This window comes from Pipistrellus kuhlii, unplaced genomic scaffold (assembly GCF_014108245.1).
Source record: "Pipistrellus kuhlii isolate mPipKuh1 unplaced genomic scaffold, mPipKuh1.p scaffold_m20_p_13, whole genome shotgun sequence".
NCBI lineage: Eukaryota > Metazoa > Chordata > Mammalia > Chiroptera > Vespertilionidae > Pipistrellus > Pipistrellus kuhlii.
In genome coordinates, this window is record NW_023425438.1 from 24866264 (window position 1) to 24892588 (window position 26325).

Below are 26325 nucleotides of genomic sequence, written 5' to 3' on the forward strand. Positions count from 1 at the left end.
TAGCTCTTAAAAACAACTCAATTCTTCGCTTAAAAAAAGAAACTGTCAGACAACAAAATGAACAGCTCAAAGATTACCAACACATTTCATTTAGACTGCATACCATTAGATTACAAAGCATTTTTAACAATTCTTAAGCAATCTCCAACTTATTTATTTATATTTTATTGATTTTTACAGAGAGGAAGAGAGAGAGATAGAGAGCTAGAAACGTCGATGAGAGAGAAACATCGACCAGCTGCCTCTTGCACACCCCTTACCGGGGATGTGCCCGCAACCAATGTACATGCCCTTGACCGGAATTGAACCCGGGACCTCCAGTCCGCAGACCCACGCTTCTACCACTGAGCCAAACCGGTTTCGGCTCTCCAACTTACTTAAAGTACAATACTATTCTCAAACCTATTTCATAGCTGCAATAGTGTTCTTAGCAAGAGAAATGGCCTTGCCCTGGCTGGTAGCTCAGTTGGTTAGAGTGTCATCTCTAAAGCTATAGGGGGTTGATCCCAGGTCAGGGCACATAGGAGAAACAATGAATGCATAAATAAGTGAAAAACAAATCGATATTTCTCTCTCTCCTTTCCTTGCTCTCTCTAAAATCAATAAATAATTTTATTTATTTTTAATATATATTTGATACATGGTTCTAGCCTTGCATTACTATTTTCCTTTTGTTATTATAGTAAACATTTCATTGAACATCTATGACAAGTATAACTGATTCACACAACAAATTTAGGAACATTTGTCATCACAGGGATTTGTCCTTTGTTGTCCTTGAAAAAGAACTTTTTGGCACATTATAGAACCCAGTAGATGTGTACATGAGTTTTAATGATGAGATGGTGTTTCATTTTAATATTTAAAAGTACCATTAATGTAACTTGAAAACTCCCGACTTGAGCAAAGCCGAGGATGACAGTCTCACTGAGCTTGAGAGGCAGAAGTGGGTGCTCTTAGGAACATGCCCTTGACCAAATCAAACCCGGAATCCTTCAGTCCATGGGCTGAATACTGTATCCACTGAATCAAACCAACCAGGGCTTAAAAATATAATAAAGGGGGAAAGCCTTTATTATATTTTCAAACTCTAAAATTTGAGGTCTAGGTATTATGAAACAGGTGATGACCGCTACCAAAATTCTACAGTTCATCTAACTACATTTTTAATAATAAATATTTAATCATACAGTGAGATATCAGTCAAACTTGCTGATACAACCAATATAATCGGCTTTCTTCTCTAAATCTGGGTTGGTTATGAAACAATTTCTTCCATAACCAAAATGCTTTTCCATTTCTTTGGTTAAAAATATACTTTCTTTTGAACCCAGTATTAAATGCTTTTAGTTTTCAAACAAAAAGGAGTTAATTCTAATATTCCTGAGGACCTATGAATGTATATGATACTGCATTAACTGCTGGAAGGAGAGGAAAGGCGGTAAGTACGGACGGAAGATGCTGATCTGAAGAAAGCGCACAGCAGAAGGAAGATGTGTACACAAAGAATAGAAAAGCAGGAACAACGGATCAAGAGCGAGCGAACTAAAAGGAAAGAAATGCTGAGCGGAGGCCAAATATGGAAGTGACCAACCTCAAGCTGCCAAATGAGAACATTTATAGTTTGTGCTGCTTTTCACATTCCAGTAGTGATCTCAGTAATGTAAAGGTTTTTTGTTGTTTGCTCACTGTTGCTTTTATTACCTGTCCTCAGCTTGCTGTTTACACAGTAAGAAACAGATTTTTTATTTAATTTTCTGCAAAGATTAGAGTAAAACAGATTTGCATTTTGTATTGGGAGAAAAAGATTCACCAGAAATAAGTCTGCTTACTATAATATTAATAGAAAGGTAACATTTAGATTCCACAATGAGGACAGGTTTACAAGTTGTGCACTTGTTTACTAACACATAAGCATCCTTTTAAAAACAAGAATCTACCATCATTTCACTTCAATTACAAATACGCAGTTCAAAAAAACTTTTTTAAAACACTGCAAAAACAAATGTTTTTAAATAATGTTTAAAAAAATTTTAATGTTTTTAAAAAATATTTTAAATATATTCCGATCTCAGAACTATGGTACTGCTGTACTATTTTTTATTTTTATTTATTATTATTTTTTTCTTTTGCTAACTTCCTTTTCTCAATGTACTATGTTAAAATACACTGGTCAGAATGAATTTTTTTTTTTAAAGCAAGTAACTTTAAAATTCATATTCTCCCAAATTTCTTGATGGAGTTACACACCTTAACTAGTCTGTCCCAAATAAACAAAAATGTGACTAAGAGCAAGAGCACACTGGAACTCCCTGAGGGCAGAAGCCTTTCACTGACAGCCAAAAAGTGCCACTCACACAAGGCCCTCAGAAAATAATCCTGACCACAACTTTGTATCCAAAGATCTATTAACCCTATCAACATCAGTGTCTATGTTTTAAAGTGAAGATAATTCAAGGGAGTCCTTGTTAGCCCAGAATTTATTCCACAGCTCCAAAATTGGGGGGTGGGGAGGAGACGAATGCCATAATATAAAAATGTTCATTAGTAAGCTATTTTTTAAAAACTGTCCATGAAGTCTGCCTGCAGTCAATCTTAGGCAAAACAACACAAATGAAATGAAAACTTAAAAGTAAAATCACAAATTTTGAAGAAAAAAAAAAGGATTAATCAAATTGGCAATGGATTATTGCTGAATTTTTTTAACTTTGATAATGATGGGTTCATAGAGTTCATTTTATTGTCTTCCTTTGTGTATGCTTGACAGTTTCCATAACAGAAAAAAAATGTCTAAGCAAAAAACAAAAAGAATATTAGAAAGCTGTTCAAATCATATATACTGACAAATGAGATTCTCGCAGAAACACAGTTAACTACTGAAAGCTAATAAAGTGTTTTGAAAGAATAATTAAGAGAGGTCCCTGGAAAAAGGGAAAGGCTCCAAGTATGACACTGCCATGAAAAATCAAATGTGTGCATGTGTAGGGATAGGGGGTATGCCAACCAATTAACACGTCTCTCTCACATACATGTTTTTCTCTCTCAACATCTCTCCCTCTCCTACTCTCTAAAAATCAATGGAAAAATATCCTCCAGAGAGCATTTTTAAAAAATTAAAAAATAGTGTTAATTTTAAAAAAATCTATGTGAAAGATACTCATTGTGTGTATTATTAGACAACTTTATCAGAAAAATTCATGTCCCCAAAAATCACTAATTCACTTATTTTGTTCTTTTCTTTGGAAAAACAGCTTTCTCACTACAAAGAAATTTTGGTTCCCATTTGGAGTGTGGCCATTTAATAAAAACAAATCTTTTCTACTACTTTCTCCAACTGTTTCTCCCTGACAAATATGGTAATCTGTCAAGATCTCAAGATTCTTTTACAACAAAAAAGCGTTTGTATTTATTGTAATTTCAATACTCAAACATTAGATACCCTATTAAGTACAGCATGTTACTAGGCAACTGAGATTCAGTGGATAGCATTTCTACTTTCTTCCCCAACAGAGATAGTATGAACTTGGGCACTCCAGTGTTCACATTATTACTTTCCACAAGAGGCAGTCAGTTTATTTGATAACTCATATCTTGACTAAATGTAATACATTATGTGGTTTCAAATGGGACAATCCAATTCCTGTCCAGGAGGAAGACTACAGACTGTTCTTAATAATAAAACAAGGGAACTAGTTTCATTAACAAATGAAATGATTCCTCAGTATAATACAGTAATTTCATTGTAAAACAGCGAACATAACATTTTATTATAACAAACAAGACATCTAAATTTGCTTCATAATACACCAAGCCCACTTCACTAAAATAAAACTTCTGTGAAAGAAAGAACCAATCATGAATGGAGTAAGCTTGTAGGAAATAGTAGCCCATTCACTAATTGTTCCTCCTTTTGCCCTTCCTTCAGGTCAAATGAAAGTAACAGAGAGCTAGCTGGAAAGGCCCTTAGAGACTAGTCCAGTGATTTTTACTTTTCTTTCTTTTCAAACAGTATGTTTTGGTGCTCTAAGTAGACACCAGGGGTTCAATGAAGGGTTACAAAGAAAAGAAAAAATCAGTGTGGTTTTATTTGGCCTGAGGAATCCAAATCTGTGCTTAAGATTTTGCTTAAGACAACTGCTAGATATTAAGTTTGAAACATCACTAGTAGTCTAAACTCCCATTTTCCAAAAGAGGACTCTAAAGCTAAACGAGGTGAGGCAAGACTGAGATAATGTTGGTGGCAAAGCCGGTACAGATAACCTGAGGTCTTAGGACTAGACCTTAGAGTCTCTCATGAAAGGTCCAGAAGGGCAAGGGGAAAAAGGCAAGTTTCAAGCTTACCTTTCTTCAATTCCATTCTCTACACTGGCCATACCAGGAATCATCAATACCTTCCACTCAGCGTCCGAGCTATCTTTCCTATGTTCTCCAAAGACCACCAAACTAGTGTGTGCTTCTCTGTTTCCTCACTTCTTAGAAAATGGCCCTGTGACAGGTTATGCTACATGATCTCTCTTCAACAGGTTCTGATACTTTAAACTGTATACAAGGAGTTGTGTCATATTACAGGACCAATTTTTAAATACACAGAAGCTTTCTGAGATGCTAAACAGACCCAGAAGTCTTGAAATGGACTGAAACAGAATTACAACAACCACTAAAATGAGGTAAAAAGTAAAAAAAAAAAAAAAAAAAAAAAAAAAAGGAGAGCCTGAGTGCCTCTCATACCAGAACTCCGCCCCACCCAGGCCTGTGATGGCTAGATTAGGGGTGTACACTCTGGTTAGGGACCCACTCCCAGTGCCTCTGAACAGCACTGACATTCAGATCTTCTTCAGGAAGGTACTTGATACAAACTGCTCACTGCCCTTGGAGTAAGATACACACTGGCTTATTTGAAGCTCTACAGGATAAGCCTTTAACAAGATTTTTAAACCAATCTTTTCAATCAATCCACAAAGATTGTGCAGGCCCCAAAAAGTAGAACGTAGAAGTTCCCTTCAGATAAAAAATATCATAAAGTTACAGAGCACTGTTTCTCAGGAATTATTTAATTCTTCCAAGAATACTGAAACACATGATTAAAATAACTTTGCATAGTCACAGAGCTAGTGGGAGAAATTAATTTTATTTTCATTACTACTTTCCACTCTTCTACAAAGTATTAAATATGATCACTACTCAGCTGTGTCACATGTTCTGGCATCATTTAGATGTAAACTTGTGCAACACATACAAGGCTTAATAAACAAGCACCGATATAAACAGGTCACCTTTAACATGACTTAAGAGGGGGGGGAAATTCACCCAAGATCACATGTCCCACCAAGTTCAAAATGTCTCATAGTGAAATCCCAAGAATCAGTTTTCACCATTTAACCACTGTCCCAAAATAAAATTCTGATAGCATTTCTTGCTGGTAATTTAGATATAAACCGTTTCAGGTTCATAGGTTATTAAGCCATATAATTGCAATCTTGCCCTAAACACCAAGGACTGTGTCGGATGTATTTCTAGCCTTTCCTAGGCAAAAGCTACTTATACCTAAATAAGCCAAAAATAATAAAACCTTAGGTGATAATTTGCCAAGTTTAGTAACAGTAAATGTCAGAAAACAATGCTTCACTATGCGTGTGTAGGTTCTAGATTCAGAAATCCAAATTAGACATGCATTCACACAGTGATATATTTATATACTGTGCATTTAAAAGGAGTTGTTTGTGTACCCCAAATGGTTCTTCTCTGGCAAATCTAATCCGAGTGATTCAAGTGAGGAATTACTGCAACTGACAGAGTAACGATTTTTACTGTGCCTGAGTCACAAACAGCTAGGAGGCGCACTTGAAAAATCACATTAATTCTAATAATTTATAAAGCATTCTATTTTGACTAAAAGTGGTTCTTCTCCAAGTTGGGCCCCCGCCCCCATCCCCTCCTCCCGCCCCCCCCACCCCCCATGGATCTGAACATCATAAACTTGACTTTCCAAGCAAAATGAGAGCTGTTAACCTTGACATTTTATGGTCACTCTTTGAAAAGAGCAACTTAAGTGTTTTATTTTTTGCTTTTTAATTAAAAAGGTAATTACGCCCACCACCACCACCACCACCACAACCACTTGAAGTGGATGGGAGAAATTTGTCAGAGACTCCCTAACCACAGTCAGAATCCTGGGAGGAAATGTAAAAAACTACTTCATTACAAAACCCTGAGTCATTACCCAGTTCACTCAGCAGATTTGGATAAACAGCGGATAAGTGACATGTCTTATGTGCTCCACCATTCACACCCCCCAATGCACGAACACGCAATGGTTACCAGATTTCGTGTCCAGTTAACTAAACAAGACGCAGCCAAATCCCTTAAAAAAAAAAAAAAAAAAAAAAAAAAAACAAAAAACTCTTTCTGCCACAGTGAAGACGCCCACCTAGCAAATACAAGTCTCTAACCTGCCTCCAGCAACTGTCTTTTACCCGTGTTCCCCTAATTTGCTTGCACTCTTAGGTCGCAGCCAGGTGATGCCAAAAAAAGAAACAAATAAAAAGTAACAAAAGAACTCCTGAAACTGATTTCGGCAATCAATCTTCTCAGCGACTCGGCATTCACACACGCCTGATCTCGCAGTGCCTTCCTTCCGGGACAGCCTGACAGCTCTCTCCTCCATCTACCTTGCTCATCAGCATCGTCCATTCCCAAGCAGGAGCAAGAGACAACTCCCCCCAAGTCCCGAGCCTCGCCATTCTCAACACCAACGTCCAGGAGACAGCCCACAAGTGTGCCAAGAGGACTGGTGTTAAACCAGTCTTTCCCACCAAACCCACAGAGATCAAGCACCCCCCCTCCCCCCCAAAAAAAAGTAGAACTAGAAGTTCCCTTCGGCCTCCTTCCCATTCAGAAAGTGACCAGACGCGAAAGCAGAGCTAGGAAGCGGCGGGGATCACGGGGGGAGGGAGGGGAAGAAACAACCGGAGGATCGAGAAGTCAAAGAGCTGCACCCCCCACCCCCCAAGGACGAGTCCTCCTTGCACCCCTTCCCACACAGGAGGAGGGAGCACAAGTCCGAGGAGCAAACACCCTTGGGGGACCCGCTGCTCCCTTTCCCCGGGGACCCCCGCAGGGAGGGCGGAAAGCAGGCAGGGAAGGACGAGACGAGGAGAGATGGTGAGAACGAAGCTGGTGAGTCGTCCCGCAGGAAAGTGGCCGGGAGGAGGGCCGAGTGGCTGTCCCGGGCTGCGGTGGCGATGGCAGGGGGGGACACCCCCCCACACACACACACACACAAGCTCCAGAGCTCCCCGCAGAGCTGGTCCAGCCAGCAGCCACCGGGAGCGGACAAAGAGCCGCCGCCGCCGCCGCCGCCGCCCTGCCCGAGCCCCGGCCCCTCGCCCACCCCGCAGGCCCGGCCGCACTTACGTGGAGAGTTTCCGGGTCCAGAAGAGGCCCCCGGGCCACAGCTCCTGCAGCTGCACGGCCCGGCCCAGGTTGCTTTTGATCTGGGCCAGCTGCAGGTCGGACTCGGCGTCCAGGCGCTCGGCGTAGGGCAGCAGTTTGTTGTAGACGATCTCCTTCTGCGGGACGAAGCACCGCGGCGGGCCCGGGCCGGGGCGCCCGCCCGGCTCCGGGGGGTCTCCGCCGCCCGCCAGCTCCGCCGGCTCCATGAGCCGGGGGGACACCCGCCGCCCGCCCCCTCGGCCCGCCCGCGCCCTCCCGGGCCCCCACCCCTCTCCGGGCTCCGCCTCCTCCGCGGCGGCGGCGGCGTCGTCGTCGCCCTGCGGCCGCCGGCGGCCCGTCGCCCCTCGGCCCCGACCGCTGGGCCCCCTCGCCCGGCCGGCGCGCCTGCTGGCCCCGCGCGCGCGCTCCCGGTTCGTTGGCGGCGCGGCAGCGGCCGCTCTGCTCGGCCCGCACCGGCTCGGCTGGTGACGCTGCAGCCGCCGGACGGAGCTTCCGGACGCGCCGCAAGTCACTTCCGGGGCGGGGCGACGGCCGAGGGGGCGGAGGGGACGGTGGCGGCTCCTGGGCGGGAGCCGGGGCGGGGGGCCGCGCCTTCCTCCGGTGGGCCCGGCTCGGAGCCCCCACCCTGCCTCGGGCTTCACCGGCGGAGCGCCCGGCCGCCCCACCGGAAGCGCGAGGCCGAGTTCCAAGCCATTGTTGTCCCTTCGGGCCGGGGCTGCGCGCTCCCTCCCGCCGCCGCCGCCTCCCCGGCCTCCCCGGAGCCGCAGGGGCCAGGCAGCGGGCTGTCTTCCGCGCCGCGTTCCCCCGACGTGATTACTTATAGGTGTGTTTTTTGGGGTTATTTTTTTGGTTTATTCTGACCCCTTGAAACCCTCATCGTCAGCCACCCTCATACCAAAGAAGGGACTAGTTATTCATTCAACAAATAGTCCTTGGACTACGGGGTGTGCCAAATGCTTCTATTTGACCTTTAAGATGGAACTAAAGAGATCCAGGTGTCTGCCCTGCAGGGATCTAGTCAGTCAGGCAGAGCTATAGCCCAGGGAATAAGCAATTACAACACAATACTGGTAATTGCTAGATAAGTACGGGATGCCTCGGGGAACACCCGAAGAGGTGTTCAAACTGGGGTGGAGTGGGGTGAGGTTTGGGGGTGTCAGGTCCGTTAGTAGAGCGGATACATATATTGGATGGAAGGGTTAATGCAGAGATGGTTAGGAAAAGAAGGGAGAACTCTATGTTTGATCCAAGGGGACAGCTCTGTGGCCTCAAGTTTGCACTCACTCTAGGAATTCAGAATAGTCCAGAATGGCAAGGGAAGGGAGTGGAGAATTGAGGCCGCTGAGGAACTGTTAGGGATTTTTTTTAGAGCATTTTCCTACAGGCAACAAGAATGTCTGGAAGATTTTAGTCGTAGGGATGGTATGATATTTACATTTTTTGAAGAATCACTCTGAATGAGAAGGATTTAGAACAGACCAGGTTGGGTACTGGCAGACATCTTCAGATGTGACACGATAGCCTGGATGTCAATTGAGATGATTTGAGAGCCATTTCAGCAAATAGGAAGGCCTGGGCTTGATGGCGGTTTGAACATTAGGGGTTAGGTAGAGGGAAGAGACAGGAGTTCTGGCTTCGGAAGCCAGGCAAAGAGGGAAGCCTTTTCCTGAGAGGACCCGGCAGAAACAGCTTTGGAGGTAGAATGCCTAAGGGATGGTTAAGTATTTTTTTTTAATATATTTTTTATTGATTTTGTACAGAGAGGAAGGGAGAGAGATAGAGAGTTAGAAACGTCGATGAGAGAGAGTCTTCGACCAGCCGCCTCTTGCACACCCCCTACTGGGGATATGCCCGCAACCAAGGTACATGCCCTTGATCGGAATCGAACCCGGGACCCTTCAGTCCCCAAGCCGACGCTCTATCCATTGAGCCAAACCGGTTTCGGCTGGTTAAGTATTTTGACATAATGGATGAGGAGGGTGATCTAAACTGGGATTAGCATATGCACGAATTGGAAGCAATGAGATGCAGAGTATTGTTAAACAGGCATATTAAAATTTTGAAGAGTTTATTGAGCAACAATCTTTTTTAAATTTGTATTAATTGATTTGAGAAGAAGGGGAGAGAGGTAGAAAAACATGGAGTTGTTGTGTTGCTCCATTTCTTGATGCATTCATTAGTTGACTCTTACATGTGCCCTCGCCAGAGATTGAATCCACATCCCTAGTGTGTTGGGACAATTCTCTCACCAATTTAGCTACCCGACCAGGGTCTATCTGAGCAGCAGTTGATTCCAGTTGGGCAGTGCCAAACCTGGAGTGACATGAGCCAGCTAGGGCAAAGACAGTAGAGGTGTTGAAGCCAATAAAGGAAACTATTTGATTGGCTACAGCTTTAAGCCTAGTGGGCTGTTTGTGATTGTCCTTGTATTTAGATTTCATAACCTTGAGCCACACCTAGGTTTTGGTTTGCTTAAGTAGGCTGCCAAAGCATTAGTGCCACCTCTGTCTAATGATCTCCTTGTTTAATTAATGTAAAAGCATGAAAAGAATAGAGTCCTTGACCAAACACTGAGGAACTCAGGGCTTGAGAGAGAAAAAGGAGAGAGACCATGAAGAGTGCCCAAGAAGCAGTGGGAGCGGTAGGAGGAGGTTTAGGAAAGTGGCATTCCTGTGAACAGTGTTTCAGATGGAAGAAGTGATTAACCCCACAAAAGGTCCTGATGGGTCAACTGGAATGAGAACTGAGAAGGGTTCCTTGGAATTACTGATAAGACAGCTAAGAAGAGTTTCAGTGGCCCAGCCAGCATAGCTAGAGATTGAGCATTGATCAAGAAGTCACGGTTCAATTCCTGGTCAGAGCACATGCCCGTGTTGTGGGCTGGATCCCCAGGTTGTGGGCTTGATCCCCAGTTGCGTGAAGGAGGCAGCTGATCAATGATTCTCATCATTGATGTTTTGATCTCTTCCTCTCCCTTTATCTCTGAAATCAATAAATACATATCAATATATATATATATAAAAAGAATAATTTCAGTGGAGTGTAGGAATGGAAACCAGATTACAATGACAATGGAAAAATGGAAGAACTAGTAAACAAATAGAGATAGCAAATGTGGATTGTGTTTTTAAAAAACTTGGGGGGTGGGAGGGACTTGACTGGTGTTGCTCAATGGTGAGCATTGACCCAGGAACCAAGAAGTCACTGGTTTGATTCCAGGTCAGGGAACACACCCAGGTTTTGGGCTAGATCCTCAGTAGGCAACATGCAGGCGCAGTGGATCGATGATGTTTCTCATTGATATTTCTATTTCTCTATCCTCCCTTCCTCTCTTTCAAAATCAATAGAATATTTTTTAAAAAAACTTAAAGAAGAACAAGAAAGAGATAAGGAGTTAGCTAAAATAAAAAAAGGAAATTTTGAAGGTGGGCTATATTTAAATGTTTAAATATTGACTAGAAGTAGCCAGTGGAGAGAGAGGTTGAAGATAGGAGAGTGAAGATGACAGAGAATGGAAGAGAATGTGGAGTCTGGCCCTTCGTAGTTATCCAGTTTACTTCCAGAGCCGGAGGAGAAAAGCAAGGAAGGGAGGTGCAAATTCAGAAAGGTTTATAGATTTGGTAGCTGTAAGTTGTAGAAGTTCTTTCCAATGGTTCCTCTTTTTGGTATGTGTGTGTGTGTGTGTGTGTGTGTGTGTGTGTGGTGGGGGGGGTGGTGTTGTTGTTTTGTATTTTGTTTTCTGTGAAGCAAGGAGAATGGGTAGGAGATTGAGGGAGGTTTAGAGTAGTCTCAAAATTCAAAAACGAATTAGAATGGTTTGATACTGAAGGTTGGAAGTATAATACACCATCATCTGTCTGCACAATATAGTGGTTTTCTCCAATAATGTTTAACAACCCAGGTTGAGTACCTACAGGCTGGTTTGATAGAATGACAGAGGAGTAAGGGAATGTTATGTATGCTGGTGGTGGTGAAGGCAGTGGTGTTAGTTACCATTTGCTGAGCACTTCTCTCACCAGTGCTTTACTTACACGATCTCATTGGATTATCTTCTCTAAATAGGGATAATTGAGTTAAGAATATTTTAAAAGTATTTTTTAAATATATTTTATTGATTTTTAAAAAATATATTTTATTGATTTTTTACAGAGAGGAAGAGAGAGGGATAGAGAGTTAGAAACATCGATGAGAGAGAATCATCGATCAGTTGCCTCTTGCACACCCCCTACTGGGGATGTACCCGCAACCAAGGTATGTGCCCTTGACCAGAATCGAACCCGGGACCCTTCAGTCTGCAGGCTGACGCTCTATCCATTGAGCCAAACCGGTTTCAGCTGAGTTGAGAATATTTGATAATGGTTAACATTATTCTACCCTTTTAAGTTATTCTGGCTGGTCTAATAATCAAATTGGTATGAGAACGATTAACAGGAGAGAATGACCACAGTTTTAGGTATGTACTTATGGAATTCCTTAAGAATGTGGGACCCAAAGACAAATTGGGCAGTTGAGGTTTATATGCCATTCTGGAGTAGGGGAGGAGGCCTTCAGGAGGTGGTTAGGGTTGTGGTTTGAGGCTTCAAAGGAGAAGGCAATTCACATGGAGATGAAAAGCAAATGTTTGGTAAACACCTGTTTGTTGGACCATCTTTAACAATGGGACACAGAGAGGACTTTGATTAAAGACTTGGCTAGGTTCTTATCTGTCTATCACCCTTAATTCAGATTAAACTATAGTTATCTATAATAATATCTCTCTTCCTGGAGCAGGTCCTCTACTAAATTTTTTTTGGTATTTAGGGGGGGGGAAGGTCAAAGATTCTTCTGGAGTCTTTTGTTTCTTAAAAAAATGACCAGCTTAAAAAATCAATACACTAAAAAAGGTGTATTGGGTGGCAGACTGTTTCTCACCAAGTCAAAATGAAGAAAGAAAAGGACAGGTAGGCAGAGAGTGTAGAAGTCAAGGGACTCAGATCCTGATTTCGTACAAGGATTAGCCTGAGCATGGACCTGGAGGAACAGGGATTTTGGATTTATTATTTCAAAGAAGCAGTTCCAGGTGAAGCCAAGTTTCTGGGGAGTGGATGTCTGTACTGGCAAAGAATAAAGAATTCTTGGAGCCCAGTTGGTGTGGCTTAATGGTTAAGCCTTGACCTATGAACTGGGAGGTCTTAGTTCTATTCCAGATCAGAGCACATGCCCAGGGTGCTGGCTTGATCCCCACAAGCAGGAGATAGCCAATCAATGATTCCCTCTAATCATTTATGTTTCTATCTCTCCCTCTTCTTCTTCTCTGAAATCAATAAAAATATATTTTAAAAAAGAATTATTGCATCCCTAGCTGGTCTTGCTCAGTGGATAGAGCATTGGCCTATGGACTGAAAGGTCCCAGGTTCGATTCTGGTCAAGGGCACATGCCTGGGGTTGTGGGCTCGATCCCCAGTAGGAGGCGTGCAGGAGGCAGCTGATCAATGAATGATTCTCTCTCATTGATGTTTCCATCTCTCCCTCTTCCTTCCTCTCTGAAATCAATAAAAAAAATATTTTTAAAAAAATTATTGGAGCAAAAGAGATGAAGTCTCTTTCTGTTATTCTTGTGAAGGTTAATAGAAAATACTATTGAAACCCCTTGAAGTGAGAAGGTAGGGAGACCTTCAGTTTCTCTGGGTGACTTAGTCTTCTCATCCCTGAAGACAGTAATCCAAAATCTGAAGTCAGTTTTCTCATCAGACCAATTTCCAAACATTTTGTATCTCTTGGAGCTCAGAATACTCTGCCAGTGCTAACAGCCCATTACTCTCTCAGTCAGACCCTGAGGGAGACATTGGCTTCTTATCAGACCCTTGAAGAAGCCGACTGTAATCAGCATTCTTAGAAGATCCAGAAAACACAATAGCCCTTCATGGAAAATATTGGTGGAGGAATTGGCAGGGATAGTTATCAATCAAATATTTGTTTTTGATGTAATTATTAGCCCACTATTTGATAATTCACTTCTCAGCAGTGAACAAAATGATAGGTTGCTAGTTTCATGCATCTCCTGCCTTACTTTTTTTCTATATGTGATGTAGTTAGACCTGGGGATATATTGGCAAGTGAATGAATCTCTGTTGCCAGAGCATAATCTTTAAAAATGAGTCATTCTAGTATAATAAAATATCCAGACTCTTGCTGTTGCAGTTATTAAAAGACACCCGAATATTGGATCTGAGAAATGAGGACTTCTTCTAGTCCCTGTATGATTTTTAAGTTTTGAATATGTCATCCAAAAATCATTTTTATCCAGTCATATTATCCATTTCAGTTCATTTGAACTAAAGTTCAAATATGGAGTTCAGTTTTTAACAAGGAAGGTATCATAGCTAAAAGAATGGATTTTTCCATTATTATCTTACAGTTTTTGTTAGGCATTTTGCCATTTCACTGCAATGTAACTTGATGTGGGCTTCTTATTAATCTTGCAAGGGATTTGTGTTTCTTAAAGGATTCAAATAATTTATTAGTCGTCAAAATGTTCATCCATTATCTTTTCACAACTTTTTTGTTTATTCCTTTTAGAATTCCTATTAGACATCTATACCTTTTCATTCTGATCTTTATATTTTCTGTATTTCTCAAATCTTTGTCTCTCTATCTCATTCTCAATAACTTTATCAGATCTGTTTCTGGTTCTGAGAATATTTTTTAAAATATATTTTTATTGATTTCAGAGAGGAAGGGAGAGGGAAGAGAGATAGAAGCATCAATGATAAGAGAGGATCATTGATTGGCTGCCTCCTGCACGCCCCTACTGGATCAAGCCCGCAACTCAGGCATGTGCCCTTGACTGGAATTGAACCTGGGACCCTTCAGTCTGAAGGCTGACACTCTATCCACTGAGCCAAACCAGCTAGATATGGTTCTGAGGATATTTTGTTCATCTGTATCTGATCTGTTGTTAAATCCTTAATTCTCCACAGTGAAATATATATCCATTAATTCTGTAAATATGTATTGACTGCACTCAGAAGGCAGTCAATACATATTTACAGAATTAATGGATACAAGGGTGAGATCATAAATGAATTATACAGTACTAGTCCACAAAGAGTTCACTGTCTAGTGGATTGACAAACAAGTAAACAGATAAAATTCTAACTAAATGCCTGTTGGAATCTTCTTACTTAAGATCTCTAGATGAAACTACTGCAGGTCCTCAGTGTCCTTTAGTTATAATGTTGATAAGATACCATAGGAACTTAACTCTTGTTATATCAGTTAGCCTATGTTGAAATAGTGAGTTTTTTTAATATTGGTTCACTTAAAGGCACAACCTGTTGATGACATTAACTGAAGACTGATTATAATTCAAACACCCTTACACAGATGGAAATACTTAATACCTCATCCAATAATTCTGTTAATTTTGGAGGATGGTGGCTTATGTTTCTATAGTCGCTCTCAGCTATAAATTTCAGCTTCTGCTAAACTCGTTCTTTTGAGTCATCATCTTACCATGAGGCTTCTGTTGCCCCTGTTTTAGTAATGCTTTTATCCAAACATGGAACTGTCATTTCCCCCCTTAATTTAACAGTTTTTATATTACAGCTATTCATACAATGCTTTCTATGTGTGTGTAAATAAAATATAGACAGGTTCAGATGAAAAGAGATGTATATGCTAAACATATGCACAATTTAAACTTTAACATAAAATTTTTTCCCCCTAAAAGATCCATTTCAGTCTAATTCCTGGTATCATGGAGCTCTCTATCTAGTGGAGCAGGCAGACATCAAACAACTCATTCTCCAGGTATTTAATTATAATTCTATTAAAGCCTTTCATAGGAAGAAGAGGGCTCTGGTTGTGTAGAACAGGGGGGCCTAGAAAGACTTTCTTGAGGAAGTAGCATTTGGCGAATGAGGTGTTCTGAAGGAGAATTGGAAACAGTACGAGTGGAAGTTCGACCTGGCGGAAGAACTTGGCTTGTTTGAGAAGCTCTGAAAAGACCTATGTGCACAGGGAGGGAGGGGGAGAGGAGATAAGGCTGAGAAGGTAAACAGAGTTAAATCATACTGTCCCTTGTGAGTTGGGTTAAGAATTTTAGATTTTTATCCCCAAAGCTATTTCAGTTATATGAATACAGTGCTGTGGGCAGACACCAAATATCTGGGAGAAGCTGAGCAGTGTCATTAGAATCCTGAAGTCAGGTGGATACATATACTCCAGGCGGAGGCATCAGTATGTAGAAAGCCCTGGTGTTTTCAGGAGGCCTGCGTAGGCTAGGAAGCAATGGCTACTATGTGGTGAGAGCACAGAAAGTGTGGGTAAAGGCAAGAGAAGAGACAACAAGGAAAGCTGAGCCCAGGTTCCAAATGGTCATGCATGCCTTCCCAAGGTGTTTGTGGTTTATCCTGCAAGCAATGAGGCAGGGGCATCACATGAGGAGCCTTGTCATTTACAAAGATAACTCTGGATGTCACTGCCATTGTCATCACAAAAATAACCAGCACATTGAAGAGAGAGCCAGTGGTGAACAGTGAGGTGCTTTAGAGGTGAATGACGAAGGTTTAAAATATGCCTTGGTAGTCTGCAGTTAGGAACTAGTGCTAATTCAAACTTGACCCCCAAACGGAGTGAGGAAATTGTAGACTAATCCTTTTTGAACATAAATGGAAAAACCTTACCAAACAAAGAAACAAACAAACAACCGCAGTACAAGATCCTAAGTGAAGATTCAAGTAGGCGTTTGGATTTCAGCTTTTAGAGTTAGTGGAGATAGAAATTTGGAAGTTGTCAGCATGTAGATGATATTATATTTAACGTGAAGGGACTAAATTAGATCTGAAAAGAAGTATAAAGAAGAGAGGACAGTAAAGCCTTGAGGCCTCCAAGTGGGACAGAGCAGGAGAAACCAACAAAGGAGCAAGAGAGAAGGAAAACCAGGGCAGGTTAGTGCTCTCCGTACAGACAGTCTCTCGGAGGCTCGCTGGAATGAGCATGTAATTGTACTCCCAGTAAGATGGGTCACAGTGATGGAGTAACACACAGCTCTGGCCTGGAAGGGAAAACAGAGCTGGAATCGGGAGGAATCCATGGCAGCTTCCTTACATCTTCTTGCTCCAGGGAGCGGCCACGCAGAGCATGCTCTTCCCCCAGAAATGAAGATGCCCAGCAACATGTTTGTGATGTTTCTGCTGAGGGCGGCCCATTGGAAACACGGCGCCCAATATTGTTTACTGGGGTCCGATCGTGTAGGCACCCTCTGCCTGCAAAAGTCCAGGTTCCCCGAAGGAAAGCAGGTGTTTAGCATAAACCACACTGTTTATATAGCCTGGGCACGGTGGTCGGCAAACTCATTAGTCAACAGAGCCAAATATCAACAGTACAACGATGGAAATTTCTTTTGAGAGCCACATTTTTTAAACTTAAACTTCTTCTAACGCCATTTCTTCAAAATAGACTCGCCTAGGCCGTGGTATTTTTGTGGAAGAGCCACACTCAAGGGGCCAAAGAGCCGTATGTGGCTCACGAGTCGCAGTTTGCTGAGCATGGGTCTAGGCACAGTGAGCCATCATTCTGTTAGGGAACCATGGGAACACTGCTGAAAGTCAAGTTCCCAAATGCTAGTGCAGGGCCAGTGTTGTAAGCTCCTTTGAAGGATAACCATCTCAGGCCTGCTGTCTTCACTATTCTGCGCAGGTGGCAGCACAGAAGCTGAGTGGAGAACGTGTCCAGGGAGAGAGATGCTGCTGAAGAATCAAGTAAGGTAAGGATGTGGCCAATGGATTTTGATTATACAGGTTGGGGCAAAAGTAGATTTACAATTGCTCATATGGAGAATGATAAAATAATAAATAATGACAAGAATAAACTGTGTTTTGCATACTCACAACTGTAAACTGACTTTTGCCTTACCCTGTAGAGATCGTTGTTGACCGCGGCAGGCACAATTTCAGGTACATGGCAGGATAAGGAAACCGGATTGGGGAGGATTCAAGAGTGACTTGGTGCCCTGGCTGGTGTAGCTCAGTTGGTTGGAGCTACATTGCATGCACCTAAATGTTGCTGGTTCGATTCTTAGTCAGGCCACATACCTAGGCTGCAGGTTCCATACCCAATGGGGACTCATACAAGAGGCAATGGATTGAAGTTTCTCTTATACACCTCTCTCTTTCTCTTCCTCCCTCCCTCCCTTCATCCCTCCTCGCCCTCCCCCATTCCCCCCTTACTAAAATCAGTAAAAACATACCTTCCAGTGAGGATTTTTTAAAAAAAATAAATAAATAAAATAAAATTAAAAAAAAAAAAGTGACTTGGTGAGGGAGTGTAGAGCATGAATAAAGAGGATATTTCAAGAAGTCAAGAAGTTTTCTGTGAGAGAAAGCAAAATGTAGCTTGAAGATATTATAACTCAAGAAACCATTTTTTAAAATATGTTTTTATTGATTTTTTTTTTTTTTATTTCAGGAAGGGAAAGGGAGAGAGAGATAGAAACATCAATGATAGAAATATCAATGATGAGAGAGAAACACCAATCGGCTGCCTCCTGCATGCCCCCCACCAGGGCCTGAGCCCACAACCCTGGCATGTGCCCCCGACTGGAATTGAACCCAAGACCCTTCAGTCCACAGGCCAACTCCCTATTCCCTGAGCCAAACCAGCCAGGGCAAGAAAACATTTTTTTTTTTTAAATAGATGAGAAATACTAACACATGTTTGTTTGGGATCAGAATAATTTATCAGCCCAGCTAGTGTGGCTCAGTGGTTAAGTGTCAACCTATAAAACAGGAGATCATGGTTTAATTACCTGTTAGGGCACATGGCCGGGTTGCAGGCTCAGTCCCCATGGTGGGGCATGCAGGAGGCAACAGATCAATGATTCCCATCATTTATGTTTCTATCTCTCTTTCCCTCTCCTTTCCTCTCTGAAATCAATAAAAATATTTAAAAATAAAATAAAAAGAATAACTTATTAGGAAGGGAGAGATAATGATGTGGAGAAAGAGGAATTGGATTCAGAGCAGGAATAACATTATGGGAGAAGAGACGCTTCCTTCATTAAAAGGGAGAGAAGAAGGAAAAAATGTACAGATGCAGATGGAATTATAGATTTGGGAATGGGATGATGAGCTAACTTGTGATGGCTTCTGTTTTATGAAGGAAGTATGAGGCAGTGTCCTCAGTTGAGAGGAGAGGTTTGTGAGAAAGATACAAATAGTGTGAGGAAAAAGTAGAAAATTGGGAGTTTGTAGACCAAGGAGGAAAAGAACTTGTGACAGCAAATGTGTGAAGTAGAAAGCTGGCAGGGGAGAGGCAATGCTAGGCAGGGGTTAACGACTGAGAGGCAACAATTTGAATTTATATTATTGAAATGTTTCAAGGAAACTGTTGCCTTGGGTAGCAGTTAAAAATAAGAATGAAATGACTAGACATTTAACCAAATAGTTACATATTAGCTCAAAGCTACTTTAGTGTAACAGTTCCATTCCCAAGTTACTCTACCCCTGAACAACTGAAACTCAGTGACCAATTACTCTCCCCCAGCCTAATGCACACACAAAATATCTTCTAACATTGCACTATAAGCCCCCCACCAAACAAAACAGGAAGAGTGGTTGTGTTTAGCTGATAGTGTTAGTCTGTCATCTAGTGTTTCCGTTAAATTCTGAATATAGAGTTGGTGTATTTTGAGACAGTCCTTTTTATATTCATATATATTTTTTCAACACTGCCACAACAGGAGCATCTTTCCATTTTTGCAGAAGTGTCTCGTGAACACAGACATAAAGTATATCTCAGAGAAGCTCCAGGGATCTTTGCCATCTGAAAGACATAGTTCTAGCATCTACACTGGCTCTCATATTTGCTGAACCCCAGCTGCAGTACTTGAGATGAAAATGTTCTCTTTGAAATAAATCAGTTTCTCTAAATAAAGATATGTCCAAATAGCTACTTTCATCTTGTACTTAATCTCAAGTTAAACCAGAGAAAAGATTTCCGGATACAGAAATCTCATTCAAATCTGCAGTGTGACCTTGGTGTTGTTCTTAATCCCAAAATCACTATTAGCACATTTCTTAGTTTTCTGGCCCATGAAATAAAATTAGAAATGCCTTTATTAGACACAGTTCAGGCTATCACTTTAATTTTTACTTGAACAATGTGTAATTTTTTGTATTTCCAAAGATCCTCCCCGCCCCCTAGGAGTTGGGGGGAGTGTGGTAGGACACCTATGAGAGGCAAAGGGGGAGGAAGGAGGATTAATTCGGGAAAGCTCTGCAGACCCCGATGCTGACCGGCCACGTGTGGAAGAAAAGGGAGGGAACAGGATTGGACAGGGAGAGCCTCAGACTCTGATAGAGGTCTAGGGAAGTCTGAGCCAATGGGAAGCTCCGAGGGAAAGGCTGCCTGGTAGAGAAGTCCTGCCAGACAGAAATGGCTAGACCCGAGTCACATGGCCACGCTCAGTCATAGGCGGTTGTCCCGGGAGGACGGTGGCCACAGCTTGAATGCTGCTGTGGTAGGACCCGGAGGTGCTGCAGCCAGAGCTGTTATTAGCTAACCACATTCTCCCAGCTGAAGGGCTATCCAAGCCAGGAGTCCTCACGCCTGCTACGTCAGTTCTGCTGTTGTTGCTAATGTCACTCTCCTCAAGCAGTTCAATTCTGCAGCTCACACGTTCAGATTATGGGTTGTTGGAGACAGTCTCCTAACTCTTCTTCTAGCCTTTAGGAGATCTTTTTTTTTATTTTTAATTTCTTTATTGATTAAGGTATTACATATGTGTCCTTATTCTCTCATTACCCCCCACCTCTCATTCATTTCCCCACCCCTGTTGTCTGTGTCCATTGATTAGGCTTATATGCATGCATAGAAGTTTTTAGGTTGACCTCTTCCCCTTACCCCCACCATCCCCTAGCTTCCCTGAGGTTTGAAGTTATGATTAATGTTTCTCTGTCTGTGGATCTATTTTTGTTCATCGGTTTATGTTGTTCATTATATTCCACAAATGAGAGATCATGTGATATAGGAGATCTTTTAATCTCCTAAAAGATCACTTGATGCTGTCATTCCTTTGCTCAAAAATATTTATTCAGTGTCTCCCTCTTAAAATCGCCCACAAACTAATGCCCAGACATTCTAACCTGGTACTCAAGACTAACATAAGACTGGCCCCAGCTGACTATTCTGTTTTTATCTAACTTTGTGTTCTCTCTGGTCAATCCATGTGGAACCTACTTCAACATTTCATTTATCTATAATAATAAAAGCATAGTAGGCTAATTAGACTGGACAGCTGGACATCCTTCCGGACAACCTTCCAGATGAAGTCAGGGCTGCAAGGGTTGAGGCAACCACCGAGTGCCACGCTCCTTGCACAAATTTTGTGCATTGGGCCTCTAGTATTTACATATTATTTGTTGCTCACACAATGCTTCCTATTCTAGTTGTCATATCATTTTTCCTATCTACATATCAAATACCCAGCCCAGCTCGGCCGTTGTGGCTCAGTTGGTTGAGCGAAGACCTATGAACCAGGTCACAGTTCAATTCCAGGTCAGAGCATATGCCTAGGTTGGGGGCTTGATCCCCGATGTGGAGCATCCAGGAGGCAGCCAATCAAAGATTCTCTCTCATTATTGATGTTTCTCTCTCTCTCTCCCTTTCCCTTCCCATCTGAAATTAATAGAAAACAAAACACCAGCTCATCTTTCAAGGTTCAGTTTACACTCCCTACCTTATAAAAAGCAGTGTCTGACCCTTCCTTAGAAATAGTTCAATGTGTCTCCCAATTATTCATATTCTTATTACTCAAGTTTTAATGTAAACATGCCTCTTTCCCAGCTATGCTGTCATTTCCTTTGGTATAAGAAACACACTGTTGTTTTTTACTCTGCAAGTACTCCATAATCAAATGAAGAGAGATGAGAGAGAGAGAGAGAGAGAGAGAGAGAGAGAGAGAGAGAGAGGAATAGATGGCAATGCAAATTACATTACCGTTTACAGAAGTGCAAAAAATATAGAGGAGACAAAACTTTAGGGTGACATAGAAAAATATATGGGAAAGTGAAAGAATACTCCATGTGACTTTTTTATGGGAATGAATAAACTTCTTTGCTTTCTGTTTCTTTCTTAAGTATATACCAGAGCAAAATTCTTTACCCAAAGCACAGAGATGATTGGGCTATTTATGGGTGGGCTTTGGGAGAGCATGATAATAAAACAAAACAAACAAACAAAAATTTTGACATTTATGAAAAGTTTGTATGCATGTATACGTTATTTTTCTGAGAATAAGATCCATAATTTTTATCTAATTTTCAAATGGGTCTGTGGTCATAAAAAGAAATGAAAATCACTTGACCAGAGACGGCAGGATTGAGTGTGGGTTAGCAAGTAGATAATTGATCTTAAAAAAAATATAATAATTTCCAAAGAATGGCGATAAAAGAAGCCAGATCCCCAGGAACTAAGGAGTGAGTGGGTGCTGAGAAAGCGGAGGTAGCAAATATAGATTTTCCTTCCAGAAGTGAGAGGGAGATAGATGATAATTTGAGAAACAGTAGGCTCAAGGAAAGGTTTTTTTTGTTTGTTTGTTTTTTGTTTCTGTTTTTGGATAGGAGATACTTGAATATACCTACAGAAGAAAAATGGATAATTAATAGAGGAAGTAGGTGTGCAAGTGTCGAAGTAGTCTGGTTTTATGCTGTAAAACCAGAAGAATGCTGACTTAAAATATGAATTTATTTCTTGCTGGTGCGGACTCTGCTGTAGATAACTATGCTGTATGCTGAGACCCATTGATCCAGGCTGCCTCAGTCTTTGAGCCAAAAGAGAAACAGAAAGGGAGAGATGAGGGGTTGATGCAAGGGGATCTATCTCACTGCTGTGAAGTAACACCTGTTACTTCTGTTCATGTTTCCTTAGCTACACCTAGTCACATGGCCACACTCAATTGTGGGCAGGAGAGATAGAAGAGATAAGAAAAGGTATTTGGTGGCCTAGCCGGTATGGCTCAGTGGTTGAGTGTTGACCCAGGAATGAAGGGGTCGATGGTTCAATTCCCAGTCAGGGCATATACCTGAGTTGCATGCAGGTGGCAGCCAGTTGATGTCTTCCTCTCTCATTGATGTTTCTATCTCTCTGTCCCTCCCCTTCTTCTCTAAAAGTCACTAAGAAACAAAATTTGGAATGTATTAACTTAGGATTTAGCATGAGAAATGTTTAGTAAACAAAGGCATACATTGGGACACAGGTTAAGAATTTATGATTCCAGCGGAATCTGAGAAATTTACTTCACTGAGGGTGGAGCATACTGGGGAATGCAGACCTTTGCAATTGTATGGCTGACCTCCCTCTTCAGCTTCTGGGTTCCTGTGTTCATGATCAGAGCGGGGCTGGGGTCTTACTTCTTTTACCTGATGGCCTCAAAATACAGGTCCTTGGATAATGTTTTGGTACAACATCGATGAGGTGCCATAGGAATTTAATTCTTGTTTATGTCAACTGGTGTATGGTAAAATTGGTTTTGTTAGGGGTGGGAGGGAGAAATAGAATAGTGGAGACTCGCTATAGTTTTAAGAAGCCATGCTCTGTTCACTGTGATTGTTGTGTTCTGATTAAAGAAAGTACATTCTAACCTGGCTGGGAGTATACTCCCCATGACCTGGGAGTTCACCTGTATTTGTGGTCCATCCTCCTTAGTCCATTCTCTATTGTTAACATAAAAACATTCAAACCTCAAAGAATTTTTGTGAGTTTATTTGAGCCAAACTGCCGGGAAGCAGAACCTTAATGAATTGAGATAATGCTCTGGAGAATGGTGGGTTATGTCAATATTTATACATTGCAGTCAAAGGAGGGATGTAGGTGGGTTACGAGAAATCCATTGGTCATAGACTAGAGAGGCGGAAGAAAACAAAGCCAGGGATGGGGGGGCCTGGGATTGGATAAAAAATAAAATGATAGATACATACTTAGGTGGATGCAGAAACAATTAACATGATAATGAAGAAATTTGTGGAACTTCAGGTTGTGCCCCAGGGGTTCCAGAAAAAGGGAAGTTACAAGTTACCCAGACATTTCAAGGATATGTTATCATAGATGCAAAAAGACAGATAGGCTCAGTTAAGGTAAAGGTTGACCTTGTCAGTGAAGATATCACCTAGGACTTAACTGCCCACCATAACTGCTTTTAATTAAAGTTTAATTTCAGACCATTCTTTGTGGTTTCTTTAGGTCTCTGAGTTTGCAAGACAGCCATGCAGACCTTTCTTGAGCTTGTCAGGTCAGCATGTGGCCCTCTTCATACACACTATTATCATGGAAAGATTAACAACTTTGTTGCTAAAAAAAAAAAAAAAAAAAAAAAAAAAAAGAGTCTATGGAGCCCTTTGCAACTCCCCAGCCCAAATTGCCTGTAATCTGTAACCATATTGCCCATTTTTATTCCTTTTGCCTACTTCCCCTTTTAATCTTTGTCCTTCTACCCAATATAAGCAGCTGGCTTATGGGGGTGGGGGATGGGCAGAGCAGATTTTCATGGATGATCTGCTTCTCCAGCATACTGCCAGCATTACTGGAATAAATGCTTACATAATATGATTCAACCCTGTCTCTGGTTTATTGGCTGGAGTAGTTACAGGCAGGCCGGATCCATTTATTGTACGGTTTTAGTTTCTCCTTATACCATTTTGCTTCAAGTCGCAGAACCTATATTAAGTGAGGACTTACTTTACATGATACTTACTATTCAGCTAGCTTCTCCACTCTCCAGTCAGTCATAATTTTCAGTAGGAAACCATGTGCAGCTTTATAGAAGTGAGAATATTTCTTTCTTTCCTTCTGTCATTGTCATTCTTTTTTTATTCATAAGTCCCTTTTCTACAGATCTACTTCCTTGGAGCTTCTAGAGAGTTTTTTTGTCGGGTTCTAAATCACAAACGAAGCACTGTTTTATCTCAAGAAAGAAGTGTAAGTTGACAAACAAATTTTCAACTCCAGCCCTAGCCAGTTGGGCTCAGTGAATAGAGAATTGGCCTGTGGACCCAAGAGTTCAATTCCAGTCAAGACCTTGGTTGTTCCTCCCTGGCCCCAGGGCCCTAGTTGGGTGTGTGCAGGAGGCAATCAATCCATGTGTTTCTCTTACATTGATATTTATCTCTGTCTTGCCCTCTTCCTTCCACTCTCTCTATAAACCAATGGAAAAATATCCTCAGGTGAGGATTAAAAATATATATATTTTTTCAACTCCAAGTTTTGTTTTCAATTTGCTGGACTATTCTCCACTTAGTTAGCGCCTAGAATCTGCAAACACCATTGGAGTGACATAATCTTGCATTTGTAACTGGTTTAAAGAACAAGTTATACTTAGCAGGGTGCTGGTGGGACCCCCTCCGCCACCACTCCCATTCTCTATTTAAACTAGCTCTGAGGAATCACCTTTCACACACCTTGGATAAAATCTTGGGCCCATCTCATACTTTTCCAGTAATTCTCAAATAGTAAAAAGTCTAGTCCATGTTAGAAGTTTGAGGTGGCGTTGCCCTTAAAAGGGGTGAGAGCCCTTTTAATACAGGCCAGTTTCCTCCTTCAGGATCCCAGTTTGTCCAGGTCTCCCCCACCCCAAACCTCTCATCAGTGTGAGTGCAGCTTACCCCTGGGACTGCATCTCTTTCTCCTGTCTTTCCCTCCCTTCTGCTGCTCTTCTTTCCCTGGCTGATGTAGCAAAAGTCTAAAAATGACTTTTCAAAGTGAGATACCATTTTCCATGTACCCCCAAATTCTCAAGTGATTCTTGCTCTACAAATGATTCTCTTGAAATGATATGAGCTCCCCTCTTCAATCTCTTGCACAGGGGGTGGGGGGAGGAAATGCACAGAAAAGCTGGGAACAGACCTCAGCACCTGCTTCTTCAATCTCTTTTTCAATCTCTGAATTTTTCACCAACTCGTGTAGTCTGGAAGTGAATGAAGGCTTAAGGCTGGCAGAACTGGTTTCTCAGTGTTTTAACTTGTTCAGAGAAACACCTGCATGAGAAGTGCTAGACATATAGAGACCTCAGTTGAACCTGAGAGTCTCTCCAGTTTAGCATCCTGTTGGCCAAGTTGCCTGCTGTTTCCAACGCTCCTTCATTTCAGCACTGAAATATTATGTGAAGACTCTGCCATATTAACAAATGATTGAACCAGAGTTGGACTCCTTATCCTGAGGACCAGTCCAAAGATGGGTCTGATCTTTTCCTGATAAGCTGAACTGAGACTTAAGACCTTGCAGTAAGACGTAGTTGATGCTTGAAGCAGCAGTTATCTAGAGTCAGGACTGAGAGTCCTTTTGGGCAAACTGATGAGTAAGCAGAAGAGACAGGAAAGCATAGAATAAGGTAGATTGAGAGAACAGCGCCTGGTGCCTTTTCATTTCCTGGAGACATTCTGCCATACTCTGCATTGCTTTCTGCAAGATTCTCCCATGTTTCTTTTTAAAGACATCCTTTTTTGTTTGTTTGTTTAGGTGTTTTTTGTTGTTGGTGGTGGTAGTGGTTTATTTTGTTGTGTTTTGGGGGGAGTTATACCAACAGGACTGAGTTCTAGGAAAGAGACAGCAGTGAGTAATCACAACATCTACACAAACATTTTAAAACTACATCCCTTCCTACACCTCAGTTAATATTAATAATCCATTTATTATGATACCACTGTTTCTGATCTTTTCACCTCCAAGACCTAGGAATTATAATTTTATGTGTCTCAGGCAGGAAACAACTCTGACCACTGCCAGAGGCATCAAACTGGGATGAACTGAGGACTGTACATCTGCTTTGCCCCTGATTGATATAAGAGCAACACCACCAATCAGGTATCTCCTTGCCCATTGCCAGGGGATTCAGCTCAG

The 26325-nt window shown here is 41.8% G+C and overlaps 2 protein-coding genes and 1 pseudogene across 18 annotated transcripts in view; 1 reads left to right on the forward strand and 2 right to left on the reverse strand.

Annotated features, from left to right (window-relative positions):
- PSME4 (proteasome activator subunit 4) overlaps positions 1 to 7743 on the reverse strand; it is a 96275-nt gene extending 88532 nt beyond the window's left edge. For 9 of the 15 annotated variants that reach the window (XR_006741417.1, XR_006741418.1, XM_045580745.1 and 6 more), the window contains exon 1: positions 7414 to 7684. Coding sequence is in view for 11 of the 15 variants with exons in the window: in XM_045580745.1 (XP_045436701.1) it covers positions 7414 to 7658 (245 nt within the window). In the remaining 4 variants the exon portion in view is untranslated. Of the gene's footprint in view, positions 1 to 1219; positions 1227 to 7413 lie in introns of those variants that run through there. The other 6 variants (XM_045580742.1, XM_036435317.2, XM_045580738.1 and 3 more) reach the window with 4 other exon arrangements.
- A 243-nt stretch (positions 7744 to 7986) lies between these two features.
- ACYP2 (acylphosphatase 2) overlaps positions 7987 to 26325 on the forward strand; it is a 137142-nt gene continuing 118803 nt past the window's right edge. The window contains exons 1-4 of one of the 3 annotated variants that reach the window (XM_036435324.2): positions 8258 to 8275; positions 15164 to 15243; positions 15830 to 15986; positions 17134 to 17200. The gene's annotated coding sequence lies outside the window, so the exon portion shown is untranslated. Of the gene's footprint in view, positions 8276 to 15163; positions 15244 to 15829; positions 15987 to 17133; positions 17201 to 26325 lie in introns of those variants that run through there. The other 2 variants (XM_045580748.1, XM_036435325.2) reach the window with 2 other exon arrangements.
- On the reverse strand, positions 26172 to 26316 carry LOC118717869 (annotated as a pseudogene).